Here is a 24,354-nt window from a genome sequence, read left to right on the forward strand (position 1 = left end):
CCAGCGCAGGAGGTCACAGCCCTCAGGGAGCTAGCGACTGCTGCTTTGCTAAATGTGTGTCCTGTGTTCACACCCACAGATGAGTCTCGCTCTCCGCCTTTCCCCAGAAGCCTCTTTCTGTACTGGGCAACAGAGTGGAGACCGAGGGCTGGGCACAGGGCTGAGAATAAGTGACCGAGTGTCCACCCCTAAATGAGGCATCTATAGCAACCTCTCCCTAAGTTTAAGGCCATCCTGGTCTACATAACAAGTTCCCAGCCTAGCCAGACCTGTACAGGGAGACCCTGTCTCAAAAACATGGGGGTTGAGAGAGTGGGAAAGCGTCATGTTCACGAAATTCTTAGGATGCCAGCCAGGACATGTGCAAAAATAAAAACTTTTATCTCCACAGCAGACCTACTGGATTAGGCTGTTGGGGTGTAAAGCTTTTGTTTAAATGCACATCTCACTTTTAAACTCTCTCAAGAACATCTTAGAGCAGAACACTTACACAGCACACTCGAGGCCCTGGGTCTCCACACCAGCACCGAGAAAGGAAAACATCCTGTTATTAATAAGTAGCCAAGCGTGGTGGGCACACACCTGTAATCTCAGCACTCAGGAGGCAGAAGCAGGCAGATCTCTGTGAGTTCGAGGCCAGCCTGGTCTACAAAGTCCAGGACAGCCAGGGCTCTGTTACATAGAGAAACTGTGTCTCGAGGAAAAAAAAAAAAGAAAGAAAGAAAGAACTGTAACTTCCCAGCTGTGGTGGCCCATGCCTTTAGGTGGCACAGGCCTTTAGTCCCAGCATTCAGGAGGCAGAGGCAGGAACACCTGAATTCGAGGCCAGCCGGGAACGTGGCTGTGGGGTTTCGCTGAGGAAGCCAGACAGTCTGAGTTTGAATCTTGGGACCACGAGGTAGTAGAACACCAACTCTGGGAATTTGTCTCTGACCACCACATGGGCGCGAGGTGTGAAGTGTGCGCATGCGCGGTGTTCAGCGGGCAGGGGGGGGGGAGGGAGGTAGTCAGGTACATAGGGTCGGCTCCATTCCCCTATTTACAGGGGTCACTGGGGATGGAACTCGGGGTTGCTAGGCCTGAGGAACCAACCACATGCATGTCCTTTAATAGCTGTTGTATTTCCCTTCTTTATGAGTATTTGGGGTGAGCGGGTATAACCGTTCCTTTCTTTTAGGAAGAAAGCTCTTGACCTGCTTTCTTGAAAACTACTGGCAGTTATCGAAAAAGAATTAAACATTTTAAGTATATTTCTTTTTCTATTTTTCAAGGTGTTTTGTTTTGTTTGTATAATAAAATGTCAAACAAGGACGTGAACTGATTTTCTCTGGAGCCTGGACAAACAGAACTTTCAAAAAAAAAAAAAAAATGCAGTCACCAGCCCTCCAGCCTAGACTGAACACCTCACAAAACAATGCGTTGTTTCTGAAAGCAGAACCTCCCTTAATCTGATGTCAAGAGACCAGGTGATTGTTTTTTTTTCAGCAGGGCTCCCAGCTAGAGTTTCTCCTGGCCTTCCCATCTGCCTAGGAAAAGGTGTCAGTGACGCTTCACTCCTGGAGAAAAAAAGAGAGCTGAGGGGAGCATCCCGGCCTTCAGGAAAGGCAGGGTCAGGACACCGAAGCCTGCTGGGAAGGGCTGAGAGACAAGGCCGGGGGAGGGGGGGGGGGCAGCTCTCCTGGGGCCCAGCTGGGGAGGGACAAAGACTCAGGAGGCAGCAGCAGGGCGCCCTGGCCGCTGGCCGCAGCCTGCCCTAGGTCAGCCCATGGTCAGCTTGGCCTCCCTGCGAGCACGGAGAGATGCAGGCGGCGGGGCTGCTGCTGCTGCTGCTGGGGCTGGGGCTGGGGCTGGCTCGCACGGCGCACGGGCTGTGCTCGCCCACCGTGTTCTACAGGGACTGCTGGATCCGCCGCTTCCCGGGGCTGCTCCTGGACCTGGAGGAGTCTCAGAGGCTGGGGGCCCAGTTCCTCAGGTACTACTCGGAGAACACTGGCCAAAGGTGCGGCCGGAGCTGCTGCCTCCGGAAGGACGGTGAGTCCAGCACGAGGCCCAGGCAGAGGGGCTGGGCCAGGAAGGACCCCAAGGCGGGCAGCGGGCAGTTCGGGGCAGGTGGTTTTGAACGAGGGCTTCATGACGCTGTGGAACCCATGGCATCCTGCTTTCTTTGATACAGTGCTAAGTGGACATACTTCTTTCAGGGCTAACTAACCGGTTTTTTTTCATATCCCAAAATGTTTGCAATAAACTGGGTGCCATGGCCAAAGTCGGTAATCCTAGCACTTAGGAGCTGGAGGCAAAGGGTTCAAAGCAAGCCCCAGTCCCACCGTGAGCTGAGGCCAGCCTGGTTGAGACCTTGTCTCAAAAACAAAATAAAATAACAAAAAGAATTCACAATAATTTACTTTTAAACTGTTATTGTTTTTTGCTCCCTTGGTTTCTTTTAAAATATTTTTTCAAATCTTGGAGAATTTCAGTGTTTTGGTCATATTCACCCCCCACTCCTCTTTCTTAACTTTCCCCAGTTCCCTCATCACTTCTCAATTTCATACAATGTTCCCACTGAATCCAGTTGCCCACACCCAGATCCTCCAGGCCACGTAGGGCTGTGGGTTCATGAGGTGTTTCTGTCTTTTTGCTGACACGTACTCTCACGTGGCCCAGTTTGAACTTACTTTTCAGGGGAGGCTGGCCTTGAACTCCAGGCCATCCATCTCAGAATCCCAAGCGCTAGGATTGTAGGCAAAACCCACCAAGTTTAAAAACTTCTCCTTAAAATAACTTTTGGTGGTCTTAGTGCCATACCCATTTTATAAGCTGTGTCTCAGGGTTATGGGATGTGGGGCACACTAGACCGGAAGCTGAGGGGTGACCTCTTCAAACTTCCCTAAGAGATCTCTTTTCTCTATAAATGGGATTTGGGTATAAGTACCCCTCAGAGAGCCACAAGCCTTCAAGGTCACAATTGCCTGAAGATACTTTCATTTCTTTTTCAGTTTTCCCTAGTTCTTTTTTTTTTTTTTAACAATTTTTAAAGATTTATTTTTCTTTTATGTACATTGGGATTTTGCCTGCATTTGTGAGAGATTGGATCCCATGGAACCAGAGTGACAGATAGCTGTGAGCTGCCATGTGGGCGCGGAGCCGTCTCTCCAGCCCAGCTTTCCCTAGTTTTAAAGCTACATGGAAAGAAACAAGAGCGATGGTGTGTTGTTAGAGCAACCACTACAGTGGCCTCACCTTCTTTCTAACCATAAGTTGACACTGATTATCCACTAAAGAAATTGCTTACCCAGTTACATATACACATTTCTGAAGTAAAATTTAGAGTGTGTAGGAGAGAGCAGCCAGGTTTTCAAGGAACATGGTGAGAGACTTGTCACAAGCCATGACCTTCAAAGGTAATGAGGCACAAAGAGCAACCGACTTGACGAAGAGGAATTTCTCAAAGCCCAGCCGAGGCCCAGCGCTGCCGGTCTGTAGGGTGTTTGCCTGGCACACTGGAGCACCCAGCACACAGACCCGTGAAATCAGGGAGACCAGAAGTTCAAGGCTGCCCTCAGCTACATAATGAGTTTGAGGTCAGTTTAGGATACATGAGATCTTGCTGAAATAAGAAACAAACAGGGGCTGGGGAGGTGGCTTAGTGGTTAATGTACTTGTCAGGTAAGTGTGAGACCCCAAGTTTGCATCCTCAGACCCCACTTAATGCGGGCACAGGGGGCTGGGTGTATATAATCCCCAGCAGCCCTAAAGGGGGATGAAAGGCAGAAAAGGAATCCCTGCAAGCCAGCTCACCCAATAAGCCGCAGCGGACACCAAGAGAGGGCACCTCCAACAGGGTGGGAGAGGAGGATGTCACCCACAGTAGGCTTTGACACATGCACACTCACATATATCACACTCATATGCCTATCACACATGCAAGATTAAATAGGAAAACATTCCAGGGCTAACTTCTCCACCCCAACCCAGAGCCTCTGCACCCGAGAGTCAGGGCAGGAAGGCAAGGCCAGACTTGTCACACGCCTGCACAGAGCTAGAGCACTGGAACACACGCATGAAATATAAGGCCTCCTTCTCTCTCTCCCTCCCTCCGTCCTTCTCTTCCTCCCTCCTTCCCTACTTCTCTCCTTCCCTCCCTCCCTCCCTCCTTCCTTCTCTCCCTCCCTCCCTCCCTCCCTCCCCTCACCCCTTTCCCTTCTTGAAGCAGCCCATGCTACCCTACATTACAATCCTGATCCTTCCCCTTCAGCCTCTGGAGAGCTGAGGTTGTATGTGGACACCATAATCCTGGCTCCACAGAAAACATTCCCAAGGGCTGGAGAGATGGCTCAGTGGTTGAGAGCCCCTCTTACCCTTGCAGAGGAGCCAGGTTCAGTTCCCAGCACTCACAACAACTGTCACTCCAGCTGCAGGGTCCAATGTCTCTTCTCCATGGGTATTTGCACTGACGTCACATACCTACCCTCTCACAGATGCACAAGTACACATATTTAAAAATAATCAAAGACTTTCATGAGAAGAGTTATTCCAATAAACACCACTCTCTATAAGCCAGGTGTGGGGCTGATGCCAATAATCCCAGGACGTGGGAGGCTGAGGCAAGAGGACTGCCATGAATTTGTGGTCACTCTGGGACGCATAATAAATCTGAGTTCAAGGGTCCTATATCGTTCTCTATCACACAGTGGCTTTCTTATCACAAATCTAAATATTAAGTAACAACTTTCACAGTTCCTTTCCCTTACAACGTCCCAGTACCACCCTCAGGGGCTGCTTTTGCAACCCAGTGTATTAGCAAAGCATTAGAAAAGAATTTTGCCCTATTATTTCTCCTCTGGAAAAAGCAAGCAATGTCCCAGAAGTCAGCCTGCAGCTGTGGCTCCCCATGGCGAGCCCTCCAGAGAGGCAGAGCAGGGCTCCACACATCAGTGCCCTCCCTGGCCCCACTCCACCCCACCCCCAACTCCCACCCCTGCTCCCCTCCAGGCCCCCCACCCCAGCCCTGGCTCCCACCCCTGCTCCACCCCAGCCCCTGTCCTGGCAATGAGTCAGGTGGGACACTGTGTCTCTCTAATCCTGTTTTATTAAAGAGTGTGACACCTGAGTCAGGTGACATATGACCTGGTCCTGGCTGCTCCTCATGGAAATGAGGAAGGGTGCATCTTCCTGGAACTCTGTAATCTCAACACTGATTTGGACAGGGAGATCAGGATGGGCATGTGACACGCAGATATGCCCTGCCCTGACTATCAGGGAATATTCGGAATAGTCTGCACCCAGGTCCACAGCCTCAGGTGTCATGTGATCCTCTGGTTCTCCAATGAGCCAGCTGCTTTTGGGAAGGCTGACACCACTCTGTCCTTCCCAGCTGTGGTTGCAGCACCTTTCTATGCTCCTTCTCCTGCCTGTGGTGGCCCCAGGACCTTAGCACTCAAGAGAGCATGTTATGCCCGGAAACCAGGTGGGTGCTTTCCAGAGCTTTAGTACACAATGATTTTCATGCACAAAAAGTACTAAGACTGAAATATAATGATTCTGTGGGGTAGGATGGCATGTGCCTTTAATCCCAGCATGTAGAGGCTGGGAGATCTCCGAGTTCAAGGCTAGCATGGTCTACATAGTGAGTTTCAGGCTAACAGGGGCTACACAGTGAATTAGACCCTGTCTCTAAACAAAGTCCATCAATCTAAGGCTGGTTATGGTGGCTCACACCCACAGTCCCAAGCAGGAGAATTGCTGTGAGTCCTGAGTCCAGACTGGTCTACATAACAAGTTCCAGGCAGGCTACAGCCACTTAGCAAGACCCTGTCTCAAAAAACTCCAGGTGTCCTCTGTGTCCTCTGCAGAAGGAAAGTACCAGAGAGTATTTGGAGTAATGCTCTTGTTCAGGTAGGCGCACTGAACAGTTTCAGTAGTTCATACTGTTCTGTAAAATGTCCAACCACAGCACATTAGGTTAACTCAATGTTTCAGAAAGAAATTGAAGTTACTCAGAGCCCATCTGGTTGGTAGCAAAGCTGGGCTTGATGGTTTTGTCCCTGTGACCCCAGGACTAGGAGGCTGGGCAGGACAGTTATAAGTTCAAGGCCTACCTACCTAGGCTATGTAGTGAGAGACCCTGACTCTCGTGCACACACACAAGTGTGGAAGCCTGGGCCTACGCCAATTCCCTTGGCCTTTTCAGTCTCCTGCAACGTGGCTGTCTTCTTCCATGACCCCATCCATGACAATGTCAACTGCCTCCACGTCCACTGCCCGACCCTGGAGAGCTGCATCCTGGAGCCCGGGACCAGCGCCATCCTGTACAACATAACAGCAGGTAAGCCTGCCTCACAAGGCTTTGGGAAGAGAGTGCTAGCTCTCTAGAAGAGCTCACAGCCTCCAAAATCCGGCTGGCCAACACCCAGGCAAAAAGTCCCAGACGTGTTTTCCAGCAACCTCTGTCTGCAGACGGTCTGGCCACGAGGACAGAAAGATCTCCCTGTTGGCATTCATTCCAGGCGACAGCTCAAGCACAGTGGACAAGAGCAAAGGCTCAGAGGTGGGATTATACTGGGAACTCAGCAAAAAGTGAAAATAGGTGTTTTTACTGCAGAGGCTGGGAAGCAAAGAAAGTGCTCACGGGCTGCCTGAGGTCTGTGGACCTGGCTATAGGACCCTGTAGGGTTGGAAGTCGGGGGCCAGGAAGCTCCCCAGATGAACACCAGCATCTTACAGCTCCCTACAGGTCACAGCATTGACCTGCCTCAGATGGCCTGAGGAGCAAGGCCCAAGACTCTGTTCTCATCGCCACACGTGCTCTTGCACACACCAGTGTGCTCCACACGTGCACACACGCACACCAGCATGCTCACACGCACACACACTCACACACCAGCGTGCTCACACATGCACAAGCACACACACAGACACTCACACATGCACATGGTCACATACTCCGCCTCAGCACAACGGCCAGGAAAACAGGAAATTGCAGAAAACAAAAGACGGGGCAAGGCAGACCAAGGAGCCCTGAGCCACCATCAGGACAGCGGGAAACCTGATGAACAGGGACACTAGGAGCCACAGTGGACACAAGCTTCAAGAGCGAGTGGGGCACAGTAGGACACCTGTGGTCCTCGCGCTCCGGCTACAGTCCAAGACAGGAGCATTACTAGTCCAAGGCCTGTGCCACATAGTGAGGTCCTGTCTCAACAACAGCAAAAAGAAATAAGGGCTGAGCACAAGCACGCACTGAGAAAACGCTGCAAATACAGACACGTGGTTGCCTTGGTCTAGGCTGGTAACATCCAGGATAGAGGTTAGCTGCCCAGCCAGGGAGGCCTGGGAACTGACGGGTTTATCCCAACAGTGGGAAGGAAGATCCATCAGGGTGTGTGCGGTACTGGGGCTGCCCACCAAGTCACATCTCTACCCGCTTAGTTACCTTTTAAATGAAGGAGATGAGAGAAAGGACAACCCTGTTGCTGACAGCCCAGCCTGCGTGGTGCGGGCAAGAGAAGGCAGAGGTCAGGGTTTGGGCACACGCAGAGAAGATGCCGTGGTGTCCAGGTGAAAGCACAGCTCTGAGAACGCAGAGAAGGGCTGGGCGGGTGTTTCAGTGCCATCAGTACTGTGGGGGCAGCTGTGGGGTTTGTGTGTCTGTGGTGGGGTCAGTGAAAACATAACTGAAGACCAAGGACGGCATTCTGGCTTGCTTTCTGTTGCAGTGATAAACACAGCAAAAGTACAGTGCAGTGTTTCAGTGATAAGTGTCCCCCACAGGCTTGAGCATTGGGATGCTTAGTTCATCAATGGTAGCGCTCCTTGGGGAAGCTTAGAAGGCACAGCCTTCCCAGAGGAAGCACATCGCTGGGGCAGACGCCCAGACTGTACAGCCTTGCCTTACTTCCAGCTTGCTCTCTCTGCTCCACGCTGGCACCTCAACATGTGAGGGCTCTCCTGTTCTGAGCGCCATGCCTGCCGCTTGCTGCCATGCCTGCAGCCTCTATGCACTCCTAGCCACAGCGTTTTATCACAGCAACAGCAAAGTGACTATTGGGTGTGTGCACGTGTGGGGTCATTTCATCCCACACTCTGACTCCCAGCTCACAACCCATCACAGAGGGAGATGGGGCAGCAACCCGAGGTAGAGGCACTCAGCTTACTTTTTATACAGCCTGGGCCCACAGTGGGCCGCGTCCTCCTCCATCAGCCATCAGTCAAACAACACACCACAGATATGCCACAGGCCAATCTAAGGAGGCTCCCTCTTCCCAGGTGACTTGAGTTTACGTCAAGTTGACCATAGTAAGCAGGACTGATGGGCAGATGGCTGGCACAACCAGCAGAAGGCTAAAGGAGAGGCAGGCAGTCTAGATGGAGCCCCAGAGACACTGATGGGACACAAGTGACCAATAAGTAAGAATGTCTGTCTGCCTCAGAAACTTAAGTTTTAGAAAACGACGAGGATGAAGCACTGCCACAGAGGCCAGGCTGGATCACTGGAAAGCTGCACAGGCTTCTCGCCCCTGAAGACACAACCAGAGCAGGGAGGCTGAGACTGCTGGCTTTGTTCCCAACTTCAAAGGGTCCCTTTCCCTGGCTGTTTTGCTAGCTTATTTTAAAGCAGTGTGTGGTATTCCCCGTGGCTGCTGGCACTGTGAGGACCCTGGCACAAAGCTTTATTCACGAAGCCTTCTTCTTGGTACAGCCATCTGTGTCCATAGCAGAGTGTCTTAGGACACTAGGGAAGTGGCACCCAGCCTGCAATAAACCTCACAGCTAGAACTGGACTTTGACTTGGCTCAGCCACCCAGCATGGCGAACCCCGCAGGTCCCAGGCTGTGCCTAAGGCTGTCACTAGGAAAGTACATGTAATAGGCTGCACACATTTGTGAAATCCTCAAGCTGTTATTGTCGTTATTATTATTATTATTATTATTATTATTATTATTATTATTATTATTATTATTATTAAGAGATCTCATTTATCTTTCAGGCATAGATGATGATGATGATGATGATGATGACGATGATGATGATTATTTAGTTAAGAGATCTCATTTATCTTTCAGGCATAGATCCAGACCTGCTGGTTTTTGAGCATTCATCTCGCACATATCCAAACACCCGCTCCTCATCTGAACGGTGGGATAGACTGCGGATTCTGAAAGCTATGGATGTAGGTAAGGGAGAAGACACAGATGACCACACACTGCCATCTACAGAGGCCGCAGCATCAAACACACATCAAGATTTGGGTACAAACACAGGCATCAGTTATTCCAGGAAGTCAACCACAGAGGTGGAGACAGGATTCAGTTCTGTGGATGTGTCTACTGCCACCAAGGCCAGCACGGTGTCACCCAGCACAGACTTCACCCACAGTCTGGACAAGACTATTTCTCCTTTCTTTGGACCCACAGGCACAAAAGTGTCTCAGGTGCCCAGCCAATCCCGGCTCAACATTAGCAAACAGTTTCTCAACAAAACCAAGGGGTCCCAGGGTGGAAACCACACATCCGAGGAGGAAGCGCCTTGGGATGGAGCTCCGCTGTCTGCAGGGGCCTGGCTGGCTTCTGTGACCCTGGGCGCTGTCGTCCTCTGCCTGTGCTGCTGTGCTGTCGCCAGGGCATCCAGATGCTGCACCAAACAGCAGGGCTGGTATCACCTGGGACAGCAGAAGCCGGGCTCTGGGTCGAAGCACAGCGCAACGAAGGGGAGTTCCTAATGCTGGAGCCCGGCCAACGCTCTGAGTATGCTTCCAGCTTTCTGTAACACCGTGTTAAAAAAGCTATTCCAGGGTACCAATTCCTACCCAAAGGCCAAGGCATGGTAACTGTCAACTTTCCTGATGACTTCCATCACGAATCTAGACATTTTGTTTGTGACACGTGTTTTCTCCAGCCCCAAACAATGAAGCGTTCTATGTGCTAACATCATGGCTTAAAAAAAAATCTTTTATAAAGCTTGATAAAAAATAGTATTTCAAACTGTACAGTCACCAGAAGTACACAGTTGTCCAAAAGGCACACACGTCACTTGGCATCTCCAGCAACTTCGGCTTTCTGTGCCTGGTCTGTTTTGGCGTCTGCATTTTCCGCAGGGTTACTTGCCTCAGCTTTCCCCTTCTCCCCCTCTTAGGCCTGGGCTCTGGCTCTGGGGAGCAGGTTTGGCAGACAACCTCATAGATCTCCTCGGTGGCCTGTCCTTCACCCTGGCTTCTCCTGTAGCGTCCCCGCTGGCCTTTCTTTTGGGCATGGCGGCTGTGGGAGACGCTGGCGCAGGACTCAGGGATACAGCGCACGGGCTCGGTCAATGTCGCTGCTTCTTCACACTGCTCTGAGAACAAACTCTTGAAGTTGTCCTCTGACCTCCAAGAGAACTGTGTCATGCACACATGTGCGTGTGCGCACACACACATACACCAAAATAATAAGTGTAATAAAATATCCACCATGTGTGCATGTGCACACACACAGTAACGTAATAGAATATCTACCTTATGATTAAAAAATAAACTTCCTTTAAAAAAAATGAAAAATTAAAGAAAACAATGACTAAAAGAACCATTTCCTCAGATGTTAATTATTCAGTGGCTTAAAAGATGTTTCTTTCTCTTTCCCCAGTATTAGGTGGAAAGTAGCAATTTCCTTTAATATAAAAAAAGGCAGGGCCAGAGAGATGGTTCAGCACGTCTAAGTGCTTGCCTGACCCCAGGCTTTCAACTCCTGGGACCCACAGAATAACCCACCCCAAAAAAGCTGTTGCCTTGCCTGCACCCAGATACCAGCAAGCCTCCACATACAAACGTGTGTGTCCACATACCACACATGTGATCAAAACACACATATACGTGCAGGCATGTGTACTCACACAGGCATGCACTTGCATGCTTGCTCACACACAGGCATGTACGTGCACAAGAAAGAAAACATGTCTATCAGTGGAGTATCAAGTATCAAGCAAAAATCTGATTAAAAATTTACCTTGATTTGCTCATGAGTCAAAGCATGAGGCTTCATAAACTTTATCAACTTCTTCACTAACACACTATAAAGCTCCACATCATTTGTGGAAGAGATATCCAGATTTAAATTATAAGTTTTAGTCATGTGTGCATGGGAGCACTCCTGGGATTCATGTCCCTAAAATTGTATTTAAACAAGAAATTCAAGAAACTATCTATAAATAAATATCTGTATTCAAACTATCGTTTAAAGGTTATTCACGGTTCTTGCTTTTTTGCGAGGGTCTTGATATGTAGCAGAGTTGGGCTCCTGGTCTTCAAGTGCTAAGACAAAGGCATGTGTCAGCACGCCCAGCCCCAACTTGACTTTTAATTCCTATGACTCGCTTAGGGATTTTCCAACACAGTAGAGGTACAAAGAGACGTTCCTCCTGGGAACCTGATGCATTCCTTGAAGAATCTCACAGACTGTAATTTGAGAAACAAATAAACCCAACTCTCCTTCAGCTGGGTCTTATTTTTTTTATGTTTTTAAGATTTATTTATTATGTATGTATACAGCATTCTGCCTACATGTATGCCTGCAGGCCAGAAGAGGGCACCAGATCTCATTACAGATGGCTGTAAGCCACCATGTGGTTGCTGGGAATTGAAGACAGGACCTGTCCCTGATGTACATCCCGGCCCTATACCCTGCACTCCCTCCAGCCCTACCCTGAACCTGCTTCCCTTCAGGCCACATGTGTCTTTAAAGTGGTGATACGCCTTTAAAAGGGGCTGAGGAGAAGGCTCAGGGGTTAAGAGCACACACTGCTGTTCAGAGAACTTGAATTCAGTGCCAGGACCCGTGTCCAGGGAATCTGATGTCGCTATCGGCCCTGGGCACCAGCACTCACATGCACATAGCGTACATAGCACACAGTCATACACATGGACATATAATCAAAATTTAAAAAACTCACCCCCTTCCTCAGCCTGAGTACTAGAAACACGTATCTGCGCCATTCAGCCCCAAAGACGTCTCTAAATATAAGCTTTCTACGTAACAAAACAGCTCATTTACCTCTCTGTATGCAAGGACCTGACCCCGTGCCAAGTGTGTCCTTTACAATCTGTCTGCTTTGGGCATTACTAGTTCCAAAGCCTAGTCTCATTTTCCACAAACATTCAGTGACTTCCAGATCCACTTAAAAATACTGTCCTGGGGCCAGGCGTGGTGGCACACACCTTTAATCCCAGCACTTGGGAGGTAGAGGCAGGTGGATTACTGCGAGTTCGAGGCCAGGGCCAGCCTGGTCTACAAAGCGAGTCCAGGACAGCCAAGACATGAAAAGAGAAACCCTGTCTCAAAAAACAAAAAAGAAACAAAAATCCTGGCCTAGGGCTGGGGTTGCGGCTCAGCAGCAGTGTGCGCTGAGGATTCATAAGGCCCTGGGTTCAAGCCCACACGGTACAAAAGGAGCCACCCCACCCTCGACTCCAGGGCCATGGGCCATGCTGTCCACCTGCCATTATTTCTCGTGCTGACCCCTGAGCTACTGCACTGTAGGGGCAGGTGGCTGAGGAGCAGAGAAGGCTGTGGCTGGCTCGCCACTTGTCCTTTCTGCCATCCAGACTGAGACAATGCATGCCAGAGGCAGAGTAGGCTGCTAACCAGAGCTGAAGAGACACGGCCACAGGAGGGAAGAGCCCGCTTCAGACTGCAAGACCGGAGCGGTGGGCGGGCTGCACAGCCCACAGAGCCTCCAGTCCTCTACTCACACACGCCTACGTCAGGAGGTGGCAACACATCTGGATGCAGTTCTTGTCGCAATAGCTTTACATCCTCCAGGATTGCTGTATCTCTAACAGAAACAAGTTTGATTAGTACTGGTGCTGTGTTGCTGTGTGACCACCTAAGGCCACAGGAGAGGGCAGTTGTGAGGAACAGCTATCTGCAAGAGTTTCTGTGTGCTGTTCAGTGAAGTTTCTGAGCAGAACAGTGTGTGAAGCTGCAGCAGGTGAGGAGCAGGAGCTTGCAGCACTTGCTCGTGAGAGCGCAGCCCTCGCTGAGGCTGGCCACTAGTCAGCTGCTAGGCCACATTGCTACAGCAACCGTAGTTGCTGATCAAAAGCAACCACTAAACACCGGAAGTGAAGACACATGAGCTAACAAATCAGAGGTGTTGTATAAAGACAAAGTGAAAATGCCCCAGAACCAGAGAAGCCACCGATGCCTAGTGGTGCCCCTGCCCGTGTCAGTTAGAAACCCCAACACACCACAGTGCAAAGGAGCCGGAAAGGGGCGACGTTAGCGCACACAAGACAACAGTCTTAAGTACTTTCCCGTTTATGTCAACTCTGACTAGTTCCATCAGACCTCACACCAGATTTAACAGTCTCCTCACAGACTCCTTGTACTGCGCGAGGCTCGCCTCGGTCTCCCCCTCATTCTTGAGACGGACAACACTCCTCTGGTAATCTCCGACCTCTTTAGTGCTCAGCAGCTCTTCCCTGCTCGGCGGTGCACTGCTCTCCGCCGCTTTTATCTGCAGCAGCGTCTGGAGGACGTTTCTCTCCGAGGAGCTCTTTTCCCACACGTACTCGTCCATGTCGTCCTCTGTCCTGTTTTGTTCCCATTCTTCAGTTTTCTGAAAGAAAAAGAAAGTTCAGAACTCTGAGAAATGTTATCAAAAGACGAAGTCCCTTTGCTTGTTGGTTCTGGGAAGGAGAAAGTTATAGCGCAAGGCCCCGTCCACAGTGCACAACGCCCAAGGCCAACCTCAAGGAGGGCTGCCCTGCCTTACCAACGTCCCTGAACAGAGACTGCCCTTGCAGGCAGCTGCCCGCTAAGCTCCCAGAGGTGCCACTTAGGTAGCCTCTGCCCTGGAGCAGACGGGGACATTTTATACTAGACAAGGTGTCATGTTGCCCCGTCTGTCCTCGAACTCCCCATGTAGCTGCCGATGGCTCTGAACTTCTGCCTCTCATGGGTTGGGATTACAGGTGTTTAATGCCACTCACGTTTACCTCACATTTCTAATGTTAAAATAAAGAACTGATAAAAGTATTATCTTTCTGACAGACCTGGGAATGACAGTGAATATACAGCACCACGGCAGTTAAGCCAGCAAGTGGGGGACATAGTACTGTTTTTATGAGGTTCATCATTTTGAAAGAGCCTTTTTCTTTCTTTCGTTTTTAAGCAAATCTTATTGTCTCTTCCTTCTTCAGTCTTTCTTTTGGCCTTGAGTCTGCGAGCCTGTCTCCTGGGCCCAAATGCTGGGTTATGAATGTCTAATGCCCCACTTACTTACAACTGCTACTTTAAAACAAGATGCAGCAGGCCCACAGCAGTGCACGTGAAGAAAAGCAGGTCCATAGCCCCACCCCAGCAGGCACACTGCAGGTCACACAGCGCAGCCCCACCCCAGCGGGCACACTGCAGGTCACACAGCACAGCCCCACCCACAGCGGGCACACTGCAGGTCACACAGCACAGCCCCACCCCAGTGGGCACACTGCAGGTCACACAGCGCATTCCTACCCCAGCGGGCACACTGCAGGTCACACAGCACATCCCTACCCCAGCAGGCACACTGCAGGTCACACAGCACAGCCCCACCCCAGCGGGCACACTGCAGGTCACACAGCACAGCCCCACCCCAGCGGGCACACTGCAGGTCACACAGCGCATTCCTACCCCAGCGGGCACACTGCAGGTCACACAGCGCAGCCCCACCCCAGCGGGCACACTGCAGGTCACACAGCACAGCCCTACCCCAGCAGGCACACTGCAGGTCACACAGCACAGCCCCACCCCAGTGGGCACACTGCAGGTCACACAACCCACCAGGACCACGTGAGTGTGAACCCCTGGCTGCAAGCCCATGGAAAGAGTCTTTCTGAAAACTGCTGGCCACTTTCTTCCTTGAAACATTCTCTGATGCTGTACATTAAGAGTAGTGTCTGCTTTATTCAAAGGGATCCTGACACTGAGCTATGACCAGGGCTTGCAAGCCAGGCCCAAATTTGGGGAGCTACATGGGTCGCTGGCTTTAGTTCTGTTCTGCTTATAGGGAGCTGGAAAGCAGGACCAGCTTCAAGCAAACACACTGAAATCTGTAATCTCACAGCTCTGAGGGAGCGTCCACTGCAGGCCTGCTGGGTCATACCCCAACTTCTGAGGGAGCAAGCAGCCACCCTTCCTACATGAGAAGTCACTCACTCAAGCCTGGAACACTGAGGAGAAGGGACTGAGGGAAACTAAGTCATGAAACTGCAGCCCAGCCAAGACCAACTCAATCATGATGGCTATGACAAGCCTGAGGTGCCGGTGCTCAGGGGGAGGAGTCCTTTCTGTGGACACTATCAGCTGGAGCAGCAGGGGCTTATGGGAAACACAACTAGAGGAGATGCTGTAGTGCAGTGCAAGCCTGCGCTCAGACAGATCTTCCCTCAAAAACATGACAGGGTTGGACAGATGGCGCTGTGGCTAAGAACATACACAGCTCTTCTAGGACCTGAGTTTGGTTCTCAGCACCCACATCAAGGGGCTCACTATGTGCCTAGAATGCAGCTCCGGGGAACGCGGCACCCTCCTCTGCTCTCTGAGGGAACTATTTATATGCACATACTCCTTGCACAGGCACACCCATACACAATTAAAGATAAATAAATGAAGGAAAAGAGAATATTTGTTGTGCAATAAACAAAGCTGCAAATAGAAGGAAAATGTAGTTGACAACCACAGAACAAGCAACGGACAGCCTCAAACTCATGGCAATCCATCTGCCTCAGCCTCCCAAGTGCTGCTGCTGGGGCCTTCAGTTCACATTCACTCTGAAGGGAATCCCAGATATTGTGCCATTTCATTGACAGTAACTCAGTATTTCCTTCTTTTTTCTTTTATTTATTTACTCACATTACATTCCAGTTGCTATCCCCTTGTTCTTTCTCCCTGTTCCCCCACTCCCTCCCTCTTCCTCCCTATTCCCCTCCCCTAGACCTCTGACAAGGAGGGCTTCCTCCCCCATCGTCTGACTCAGCCTATCAGGTCCCCTTAGGAGAGCCTGCATCCCCTTGCTCTGTGTGCCCGAGAGGCCTCCCCACCAAGGGGCAGCGGTCAGAGGCAGTCCCCGCCCCCCCCACACTCGTGGAGCCTGAGCGTCCATCGGCTACCTCTGAGCATGGGCCTAGGCTCGCATCCTGCACTGATCTTGGTTGGTGTGTCAGTCTGTGCAGACACCTGGGGTCCAGGTCTGTTGGCCCAGTATTTTTCTAAAACAAATGGGCTGTTTTTAAAAGTTTTAAGGTCAGTGCAATGATCACTTTGGTCACGTCTAAGTTCACAGTAGCTTGACCTAAGTCAGTTTTTCACTCAGGCCACCATCAATGTGCTACGTGCAGACCCTGGTCCACAGCTGGGAACCCCGCCTGCGTGGCCCCAGCCTGCATCACACACGGGCACTGGCGCGGAGTGCAAGTCTGCGTGGCCCCAGCCTGCATCACACACGGGCACTGGCGCGGAGTGCAAGTCTGCGTGGCCCCAGCCTGCATCACACACGGGCACTGGCGCGGAGTGCAAGTCTGCGTGGCCCCAGTCTGCATCACACACGGGCCCTGGTGCGAGTGCAAGCAGGGACTTTCCATTCTCTCCTGCACTGCACAGCCTCTCGGTGGCTACAACAGTGAAGGCCAAAGCCAAGCTTTCATCCTGTAAGCTGAAAGTCAGTCCTGAGAGATGATGAACCCTCCACAGCACTGCTGCAGCCTCTGCTCCTGCCACCCTGCTGCCACTGGCACCCTCAGCTCTGTCCTGGCTGCTTGGGGCTGCATGGACCTTGGTAACTTTCAACATCTTGAAGAACAGGCTGAGCTGGAAGTAGACACACACAACACGCTCCACCCTTCACACTACCTGAAATAAGCACCTTTCCTAGGAACAATCCTCAAGTGAGCCTTTCTTATTTATATTACTTAAAATGACCTCTGGGTCATAATTTTCCTTTTAAACCTTTTTTCTTAACTTTAATGTCTTAGGCCGGGTGTGGTGGCACACACCTTTACTCCTAGCACTTGGGAGGCTGAGGCAGGTGGATCAGCTAGCCTGGTCTACAAAAGCGAGTCCAGGACAGCCAAGGCTACACAAGAGAAACTCTGTCTCAAAAAACCAAACCAAACAAAAACAAAAACAAAACAAAACAAACAAAAAACAACTTTAATGTCTTTTAGAAAATGTTCACCATCTCACCAATGACCTTTAAAAATAGGGGTTAGGAATAAAAGGACAAAGTTGGGCATGTGGCACACGCCTGTAATCTCAGCCCCTGGGGAGGCAGAGGCACTGGGATCATTATGAGTTTGAGACCAGCCTGGTCTACAAAGTCAGTCCAGGACAGCCAAGGCTACACAGAGAAACCCTGTCTCGAAAATCAATAAAAAATAAAAGGCTAGGGGCTGGGAGGTGGCTCAGTGACTAAGAATATTTGCAAGCATGAGAACTTGAGTTCCAATTTCCAGCACATCTGGAAAGCAGGAATGGCTACCGGAGCCTTAGGCCCAGTGACAAGGGACAGAGACAGTCGGATCCAAGAGCTCACGGCCAGCCTGTCCAAGCAGCAGCTTCCTTCCAGTGAAAAGCCATGTTCCAAGGAAGTGTGCCCATGTGCACATCCATGTACACCTGGGAAGCACAGGACAGGAATGCAGAGGTGAGTTCTGACACAGCAGCTGCAGGTTGTATCCACACACATTCTCACAAAAAAGAGGGAGAAATTCAGCTGTGCATCCACCAACACTGGAGATATGGCTCAGGGTAAGAGCGCTGCTGCTTCCGAGGACCTGAGCTCAGTTCTCAGCCTCACAGCAGCCAGCCCCTGTTAACTCCAGGGATCCAATTCTTTTCTCCTGGTCTCTACGAGTGTGTGTGCGTACACACACACACACACACACACACACACACACACACACACACACAACTTTCCATGCCATGTGATCCTGTTTTCCTTTCCAGTTGGCCCCATCGTCCATCTAGTCACTCATTCAATAAATGGTTTGAATCAACTGCGAGGCCGGCCCTGTGCCCTCCTGCGGCCTCAGCTCACTGCGGGGCCTGATGGTGAGCAGGTACCAGCTGCAGAAGACAAGGATCCCGGGGGAAAACAGACTCATAAAGGTCCCAACACTAGCAAGCGACGGGGAGGATGGGGCCAGCCAGGCAGAGCAGCACAGACACAGCCACACGGGAGCCTCACTCCACAGCAGGCGCTGTTTCAGGTCCTAACACCACTAAGTCACCGACCTCTGGCACACAGCCCTGTTGAGTTACAACTAGTATCTGTTTTACAGACCAGGACACTAAAGCCCAGAGCAACTGAATAACTCGTCCCAAGCACAGCGGGCTGCAGTGGTGGGCCAGCGTGTCTCAGGAGCACAGACCTGCGGAGAAGAGCTCAGAGCAGAAGGATAGCTCCATGTGAACCTAACAGCCTTCTCCTTTGTGAGCACCAGTTCACTACAGACAACATGGCTCCAGCTAGTGTGACGGCCGCTCAGCGCACTGCAGGGACAGAAGTGCTTCCACACGCACATCTCAGCTCCACCACAGTATTTGCAGCTCTCTGACTAGGACATGAGTCGTAGTGCTATTTCACTAGTTATGATGACAAGGACACCACTGTCCTACACAAGGGAAAGCAGCTTAACCACTAAAAAAGAAGAGGAGGAGGAGGAGGAAGAGGAGGAGGAGGAGAAGGCTGACGAGATGGCTCAGTAGGTGAAGGTCCTTGCTGTCACGAGTTCAATCCCTGGAACCCACTCGGAAGCAACTGCCTCCCAGCGGTGTCCTCTGACTCCAGAGGGCACTATGACATGTGTGGCTGCTCTCCCAAGCACTCACAAAACAAACATGTAACTGTAATTTAATAGATATAAAATAGTTAACTTGAGAAAATTAATAGATGAGTTAAAAAAAAATCCTGCTAGTTATTTCAGCTGCCAAGGGTAAATTTTAACTGCAAAGGATCCCTCAGTTTGGACCAGTTTAAAGCAATTACTGAGTGCTGTGTACCAGACACTGTGTGGGATGCTGGGTAGCAGAGATGAGTAAAATACGATCCTTGCCCACCGTGAGGCAGATGCGTGCACAGGCGCCTATCACGGAAGTACCAATGTCCCCCAGGAAGGAAGGAGGGCAGTGGGAAGCATCCTGGAGCAGTGCCATCCTTCAGTAAGTCACACGCGCGCATCTGGAAGGCTGACCGTGGGGAAGGACACAGCAAAGCCATGACGCGTGGGGGCTGCAGTCCCTGGCTACTGGGGGCACACGGCCTGGATTCCCAAGTGACCAGTAATCAAGGCACATGCTGGAGTCAGCCTGTGTGTGAAACCACAGGAACCCAGTCAGTGTCGGCCAAGCAGCGGCTGCAGCAGGGATTCGGGTGAGGATGAAGAGAGGCCTGCACCAGGCTGCAAAGCAGGAAGAATAAAGAGGGAACTATCAACAGACACTCCAGGCCGAGCAGGAAGACTCGGTAATGTACCAGACAGGGAGAAGAGAAGGATTAACCCACAGGTGTTTTATCTCAGCCTCGGAGGGAAAGAGAAGCGGGCTGAGCAAGCGCTGGAGGAAAGCCTTGCCTGGGTGATGCTGTCGCTTCTACCTCGTGTCCAGATTCCTGCCTGCAAACACCTCCATCCTCCTGCCCACACTCTGAGCCCAACACTAACCAGTCAGCCAGAAAGCTGCAGCTCAGGGCTGTGCTCCTTTGTAGGCCTGGGTACCTCTCCTCCAGGTCAAAGTTTCTCAGCATAAAAACAGAAGCTGTCATACATCAGTCTTGCCTTACTGATTTCAGGGTCAGCACCACTGTAAAAAGGGTGGCCCTGCACTTAAATGCTTTGTGCTAAAACAGAAAAAAAGAAAAGGTTGCTTTGAAGCACTTTCAGAGGGGCTCACTGGGAACAGCAGTGACGGTGGGAGGAGGAGCAGAGGGACAACCTGGATGACAGACCACACGTCCCCTCTCCAGCGGGGCTGACCGGGTCGGTGTTGACGGCGAGCCCAGCACCTAAGTGGAACTCACGGCCAAGCACAGGAAACCCCAGGGCTGAGCAGGCTCAGCGTTAGACCTGATGCTGCTCCTGGACGGACGGAGAGCAGAGGGCAGCCAGCGTGAGAGCAATACTCAATCAGGGAGGACAGGAGATCACTAGTGCTTCTGCCACAGTGTCAGCGCCTTAGGGTTCTGCCGAGGCTAGCCCGATGCAGGTTCTGCCGAGGCTAGCCCAATGCACAGGTCTGCAGGGACTGCCCATCAGCCTGCAGCCTCTGTGGTGTGAACGGAGACTAAGTGACAGTGCGGGGACAGCAGGGACTGCACATTAACCCACAGCCTCTGCGGTGTGAGTGAACAGAGACTCCTCATTTCTTTCAGAAGTATTTACTGTAGGGTTCTCTTTAAAATGAACTCTCTTGGTAAGTACAAAATTATCTAACTCAGGGTCTGGGTTGATTCCTCAACACCTCACACAAACACCAACTTAGAGATACTGTCAGCATCAAAGCCAAGCAGTTTTTGGCAGCCAGACTTTTCACCCTGACTTCAGCTCACAGAACTCTGTCCACGTAAATGTATAGGCTGTACACAGGAATTTGAAATAAATGCTCTTGAGTTCTAGGAAAAAATTTTCATTTTAGTACTTTTATCCAGAAATAATGGAAAATTACTGAGTGCCCATTATTTGCTAGCTATTACAAAAAATTCTCTGTTCCACCCAGAGCCTAGATGGCTTGCACATGGCTTCATTCTTAGACTGATGATCCATGTAGGAAGTCACAGAACCAAAGGCAGGACCCAGATCTGCACGGCTGACTCACAGCACAAACTGAGCCCGTCCAGGACACTGCTCCAGCGCAGCTCTCTTCACTGCCAGCACTGAGTGACCTCTGAAGCCCTGGCCCCGACGCCAGTTGTGAGTGACTGACACTCTTGTCACAGACTCCACAGAAACCCATCATGCTAAGGGAGACGCATGTCGAGCACCGAGCGACCAGCCACCAGCCACGGACAATGAGGCAGCTGCTGGGCAGGGGCATCAAACGCCAGGGGGCAACATCAGTTTCAAGAATGAATTCCAGGCTGGTGAAGGAGAAAAGAACTCAGCCCAATAAAACCCTGTTCTAGCAGTCCTGCGAAGCTCCCCAGCTCATCTGCATCTTACAGCGGACCAAGAGCCAGCTTTAATATAGGAACTTAGTCATATGTGGCTGCTTACTCTGGCGTCAGGATAATTAGCATGAAAGACGAGAGGCTTCTTGCATGAATTCAGACGACAGGCTGCTGAGCTCCATGTCACAGAATCTGGTAAGTCAACCCCCACTGAGTTTATCCGTGCCTGTCATTTCCTTTGGGGCAAATTCACTTTACAGGGAGCTGGCTGAACAAGAGCCTCTAATCTGGCTGCTTTTTTTATTTGTTATTAACTCTTGTGACGGCAGCTATGGACCTGTAGCTAACTCAAGCATGTTCTTGGTTCAAAGGGAACTTAACTGTCTCAAGCCGACAGCAGTTCTCAATCACTTGACAAAAAAGAGATTAAGTGCTGTCACTGGGCCATTCCCAAAGCCAAGATATAAAGCTCAGATGAAAACTGGCATGAAAATCCTTCCGGGGGCTGCCTGCTGTTATTCCGGGGGCTGCCTGTTGTTATTCCGGGGGCTGTCTGCTGTTATTCCAGGGGCTGCCTGTTGTTATTCCAGGGGCTGCCTGTTGTTATTCCAGGGGCTGCCTGTTGTTATTCCGGAGGCTGCCTGTTGTTATTCCAGGGGCTGCCTGCTGTTATTCCGGAGGCTGCCTGTTGTTATTCCGGGGGCTGCCTGCTGTTATTCCGGGGGCTGCCTGCTGTTATTCCGGGGGCTGCCTGTTGTTATTCCGGGGGCTGCCTGTTGTTATTCCAGGGGCTGCCTGTTGTTATTCCTTCCAGGGGCTGCCTGTTGTTATGTTATTTTTCCCTCCCTTGAACTCTCTCACGATCATTACCAGTAACAGCAAAAGCGCCACAAGCACTGGAAGCAGCCACGTGTGCTCACCCAACAGTTCCCAGGCACTGCCACTGACACCATGGAGATGCCTCTCTCCTGCCCCCCACTTCGGGCCAGCACCCAGAACCATGCCCACGAGAAGCCACTGCATCTCTGGATGACTGGATGACTCCATTAGGAAGCTCTCATTCAGTGGCTATCATGATGGCTTTGTCACCATCACTTCCACCTTGCTGTATCTCTAAGAGCAGAGCATGGAGCCCGGGCCTTTATGGCCAGCACTCAGGAGCTGGAGGAGGAACACTGTCCTGAGATAGGCCAAGAGAAGCACCCCCGATTCTCACACACGTCATGCACCCACACAGCGCATCACACACTTACCCAGGATTCGTGGTACAGGACAGTGAGCAGGTACAGTGCGTAGTCACAGTTCTGCCTCCTCAAAGGGCATCTTTAAGGAGGGAAGAAGAGGTCAGAAGTCTCAGCATACAGAGAATTCTAAGACATTCTAAAGATGGCAAGGAACATATTTTGTTCTGTGCTTAGAATATTCACGGTAGCTGGGCTCGGTGGCACACTGGAAGGCAGAGGTAGCTGGATCTCTGTGAGTTTGCCCATCCTGGTCTACATAGTGAGTTCTAGGCTAATCAGGACAATATGGTGAGACCCTGACTTAAAGAAAGAGAGAAGGGGGCGGGGGGAGTGAAGCGGGGAGGGACAGAGAGACAGAGAATGAGAATACTCAGGATATTAAACACTGCTACTATTTCTGTCTTTGCGCTCATCACTAACGTGGTTATCTGTGCACTGTAGCTGTAAGCTACTTCACACATGACCATGCCCAAGCCAAGTCCTCCTGACCATCTCTGCTAGAGTCCAGTGGATGGCTCAGTTGGTAGAGCACTGGCTGCCCATGCAGAGGACCCGGGTTCGGGTCCTGGAACCCACACACCAGTTCACAAAGCCATCTGTAATTTTAGTTCCAGGGGATCTGATGTCTTCTTCTGGCCTCCAAGGACACTTCACATACATGATATACACATACACACGCAGGGAAAACATTTATATACATAAAACAGAAATACATTTTTTTTCTAAGAAGCAGATGCTGATACTTTCAAAAATGAGCTATACTGTAAATCCACTGTTATTATTTTAAAGTTGAACTAACACCCCAATATTAAGTAAGACTTAATATGAGATTGTCATGTTACTTTTAGAGTAATAAAATATAAAAAGGTAGCAGCTGCCTCCAATCTTTTTAAATGTAACATAAGAGCACCATGTGGCTTATTAAAAAGTCCTTTAACTCTAAATAACTGCTAGAATAAATCATAAAACAATAGAAAAAACCCAGCATTATCAGATGGTGGCACACCCCACACACACAAACCTGCCTGCTGTAACCGTGAGCATATTAGTGGTCTGGCAGCGCGCGCGCGCGCGCGCGCGCGCACACACACACACACACACACATACACACACCTGTCCGTTGTGATGGTGAGCATATCAGTGGTCTGGCAGTACGTGCGTGTACACACACACACACACACACACGCACACCCACCTGTCCGTTGTGATGGTGAGCACATCAGTGGTCTGGCAGTACCGCTCTCCTACAAGTTTAATAAGCTTCTTCTTTGCATGATTGTCTAAATTCAAACTGGAAAGTTTAACCTTAAAAATACAAGAAAAATTATGTTAAAAAAATAAAAAAATTTGCTTCATGAAAAAAAGCACCACAGCTATTTATTTTTTTTTATTTTTTTTTAAATAATTTATTTAATTTTATTGTATGTGCATTAGTGTTTTGCCTGGAGTTACAGACAGTTGTGAGCTGCCATGTGGGTGCTGGGTATTGAACCCGGGTCCTCTGGAAGAACAGTCAGTGCTCTTAACCGCTGAGCCATCTCTCCAGCCCCCACCACAGCTATTTAAAGCAACATTAAATCACACAAAACTTCCCAAACCTCTCTGTATAGTCAGTGGTGAGAAAAACACAAAGCACAGCTTACTCTTGGAAAGCGGGAGGACAGAGTGACAGCGGTTTGGAGCTCTTCACTGTGCCCTCCCCGCAGGGTCCACCCTGGGAAGCACTGGAGAGCAGGCTGCTTGCTGGCAGCAGTGGACAGACAGCACAGCCCGAGCACTCCCGGCCAGTCTCTGCCACTGTCGAGGGACATCAATGACACCCAGCCTGGAAAGCTCCAGGGTTAGGACATCACACCAGAGAAGCAAGAGCTACAGGAAGAGTTGACACTCCTCAGACGCTGGCATCGCCCCACAGGCTGTCAAGAACGTCTCCTGCAGGCTGGCAAAATGCTTAGTGGCTTAGATACTAGCCACCAAGCCCAGGGACCCAAGCTCAATCCCCAAC

General features: G+C 50.6%; 2 protein-coding genes and 1 pseudogene across 4 annotated transcripts in view; 1 reads left to right on the forward strand and 2 right to left on the reverse strand.

The window, feature by feature from the left end:
* The first annotated feature begins 1,702 nt into the window (after nt 1-1,702).
* On the forward strand, nt 1,703-9,826 carry MANSC4 (MANSC domain containing 4). The gene is made up of 3 exons (XM_084765694.1): nt 1,703-2,031; nt 6,188-6,322; nt 9,060-9,826. Exons 1-3 carry the CDS (start codon nt 1,800-1,802, stop codon nt 9,713-9,715), a joined length of 1,023 nt encoding a protein of 340 aa, XP_084621820.1. The 5' UTR covers nt 1,703-1,799; the 3' UTR covers nt 9,716-9,826.
* Nucleotides 9,827-9,923: 97 nt separating this feature from the next.
* On the reverse strand, nt 9,924-13,126 carry LOC311588220 (non-histone chromosomal protein HMG-17-like; annotated as a pseudogene). Its single transcript has one exon. The product of its transcript is annotated as a non-histone chromosomal protein HMG-17-like (transcript).
* A 141-nt stretch (nt 13,127-13,267) lies between these two features.
* The window catches only part of MRPS35 (mitochondrial ribosomal protein S35), a 31,838-nt gene continuing 20,751 nt past the window's right edge, over nt 13,268-24,354 (reverse strand). For both annotated transcript variants that reach the window (XM_084765696.1, XM_084765697.1), the window contains 3 exons: nt 23,545-23,654; nt 22,359-22,428; nt 13,268-13,584 (listed from right to left, as the gene is read on the reverse strand). In XM_084765696.1, the coding sequence (XP_084621822.1) occupies nt 13,315-13,584; nt 22,359-22,428; nt 23,545-23,654 (450 nt within the window). In that variant the 3' untranslated portion in view covers nt 13,268-13,314. The remainder of the gene's footprint in view (nt 13,585-22,358; nt 22,429-23,544; nt 23,655-24,354) is intronic.

The sequence above is a fragment of the Acomys minous genome (genome assembly GCF_964271855.1).
Source record: "Acomys minous genome assembly, chromosome: 17".
In the NCBI taxonomy this organism is placed as follows: domain Eukaryota; kingdom Metazoa; phylum Chordata; class Mammalia; order Rodentia; family Muridae; genus Acomys; species Acomys minous.

Bases quoted from the DNA above. Each gene is read 5' to 3' on its own strand.
- MANSC4 (XM_084765694.1), top strand. From the start codon at position 1,800: ATGCAGGCGGCGGGGCTGCTGCTGCTGCTGCTGGGGCTGGGGCTGGGG. The intron at 2,032-6,187 runs GTGAGTCCAGCA...TGGCCTTTTCAG, and splicing joins CTGCTGCCTCCGGAAGGACG to TCTCCTGCAACGTGGCTGTC. The intron at 6,323-9,059 runs GTAAGCCTGCCT...TTTATCTTTCAG, and splicing joins CCTGTACAACATAACAGCAG to GCATAGATCCAGACCTGCTG.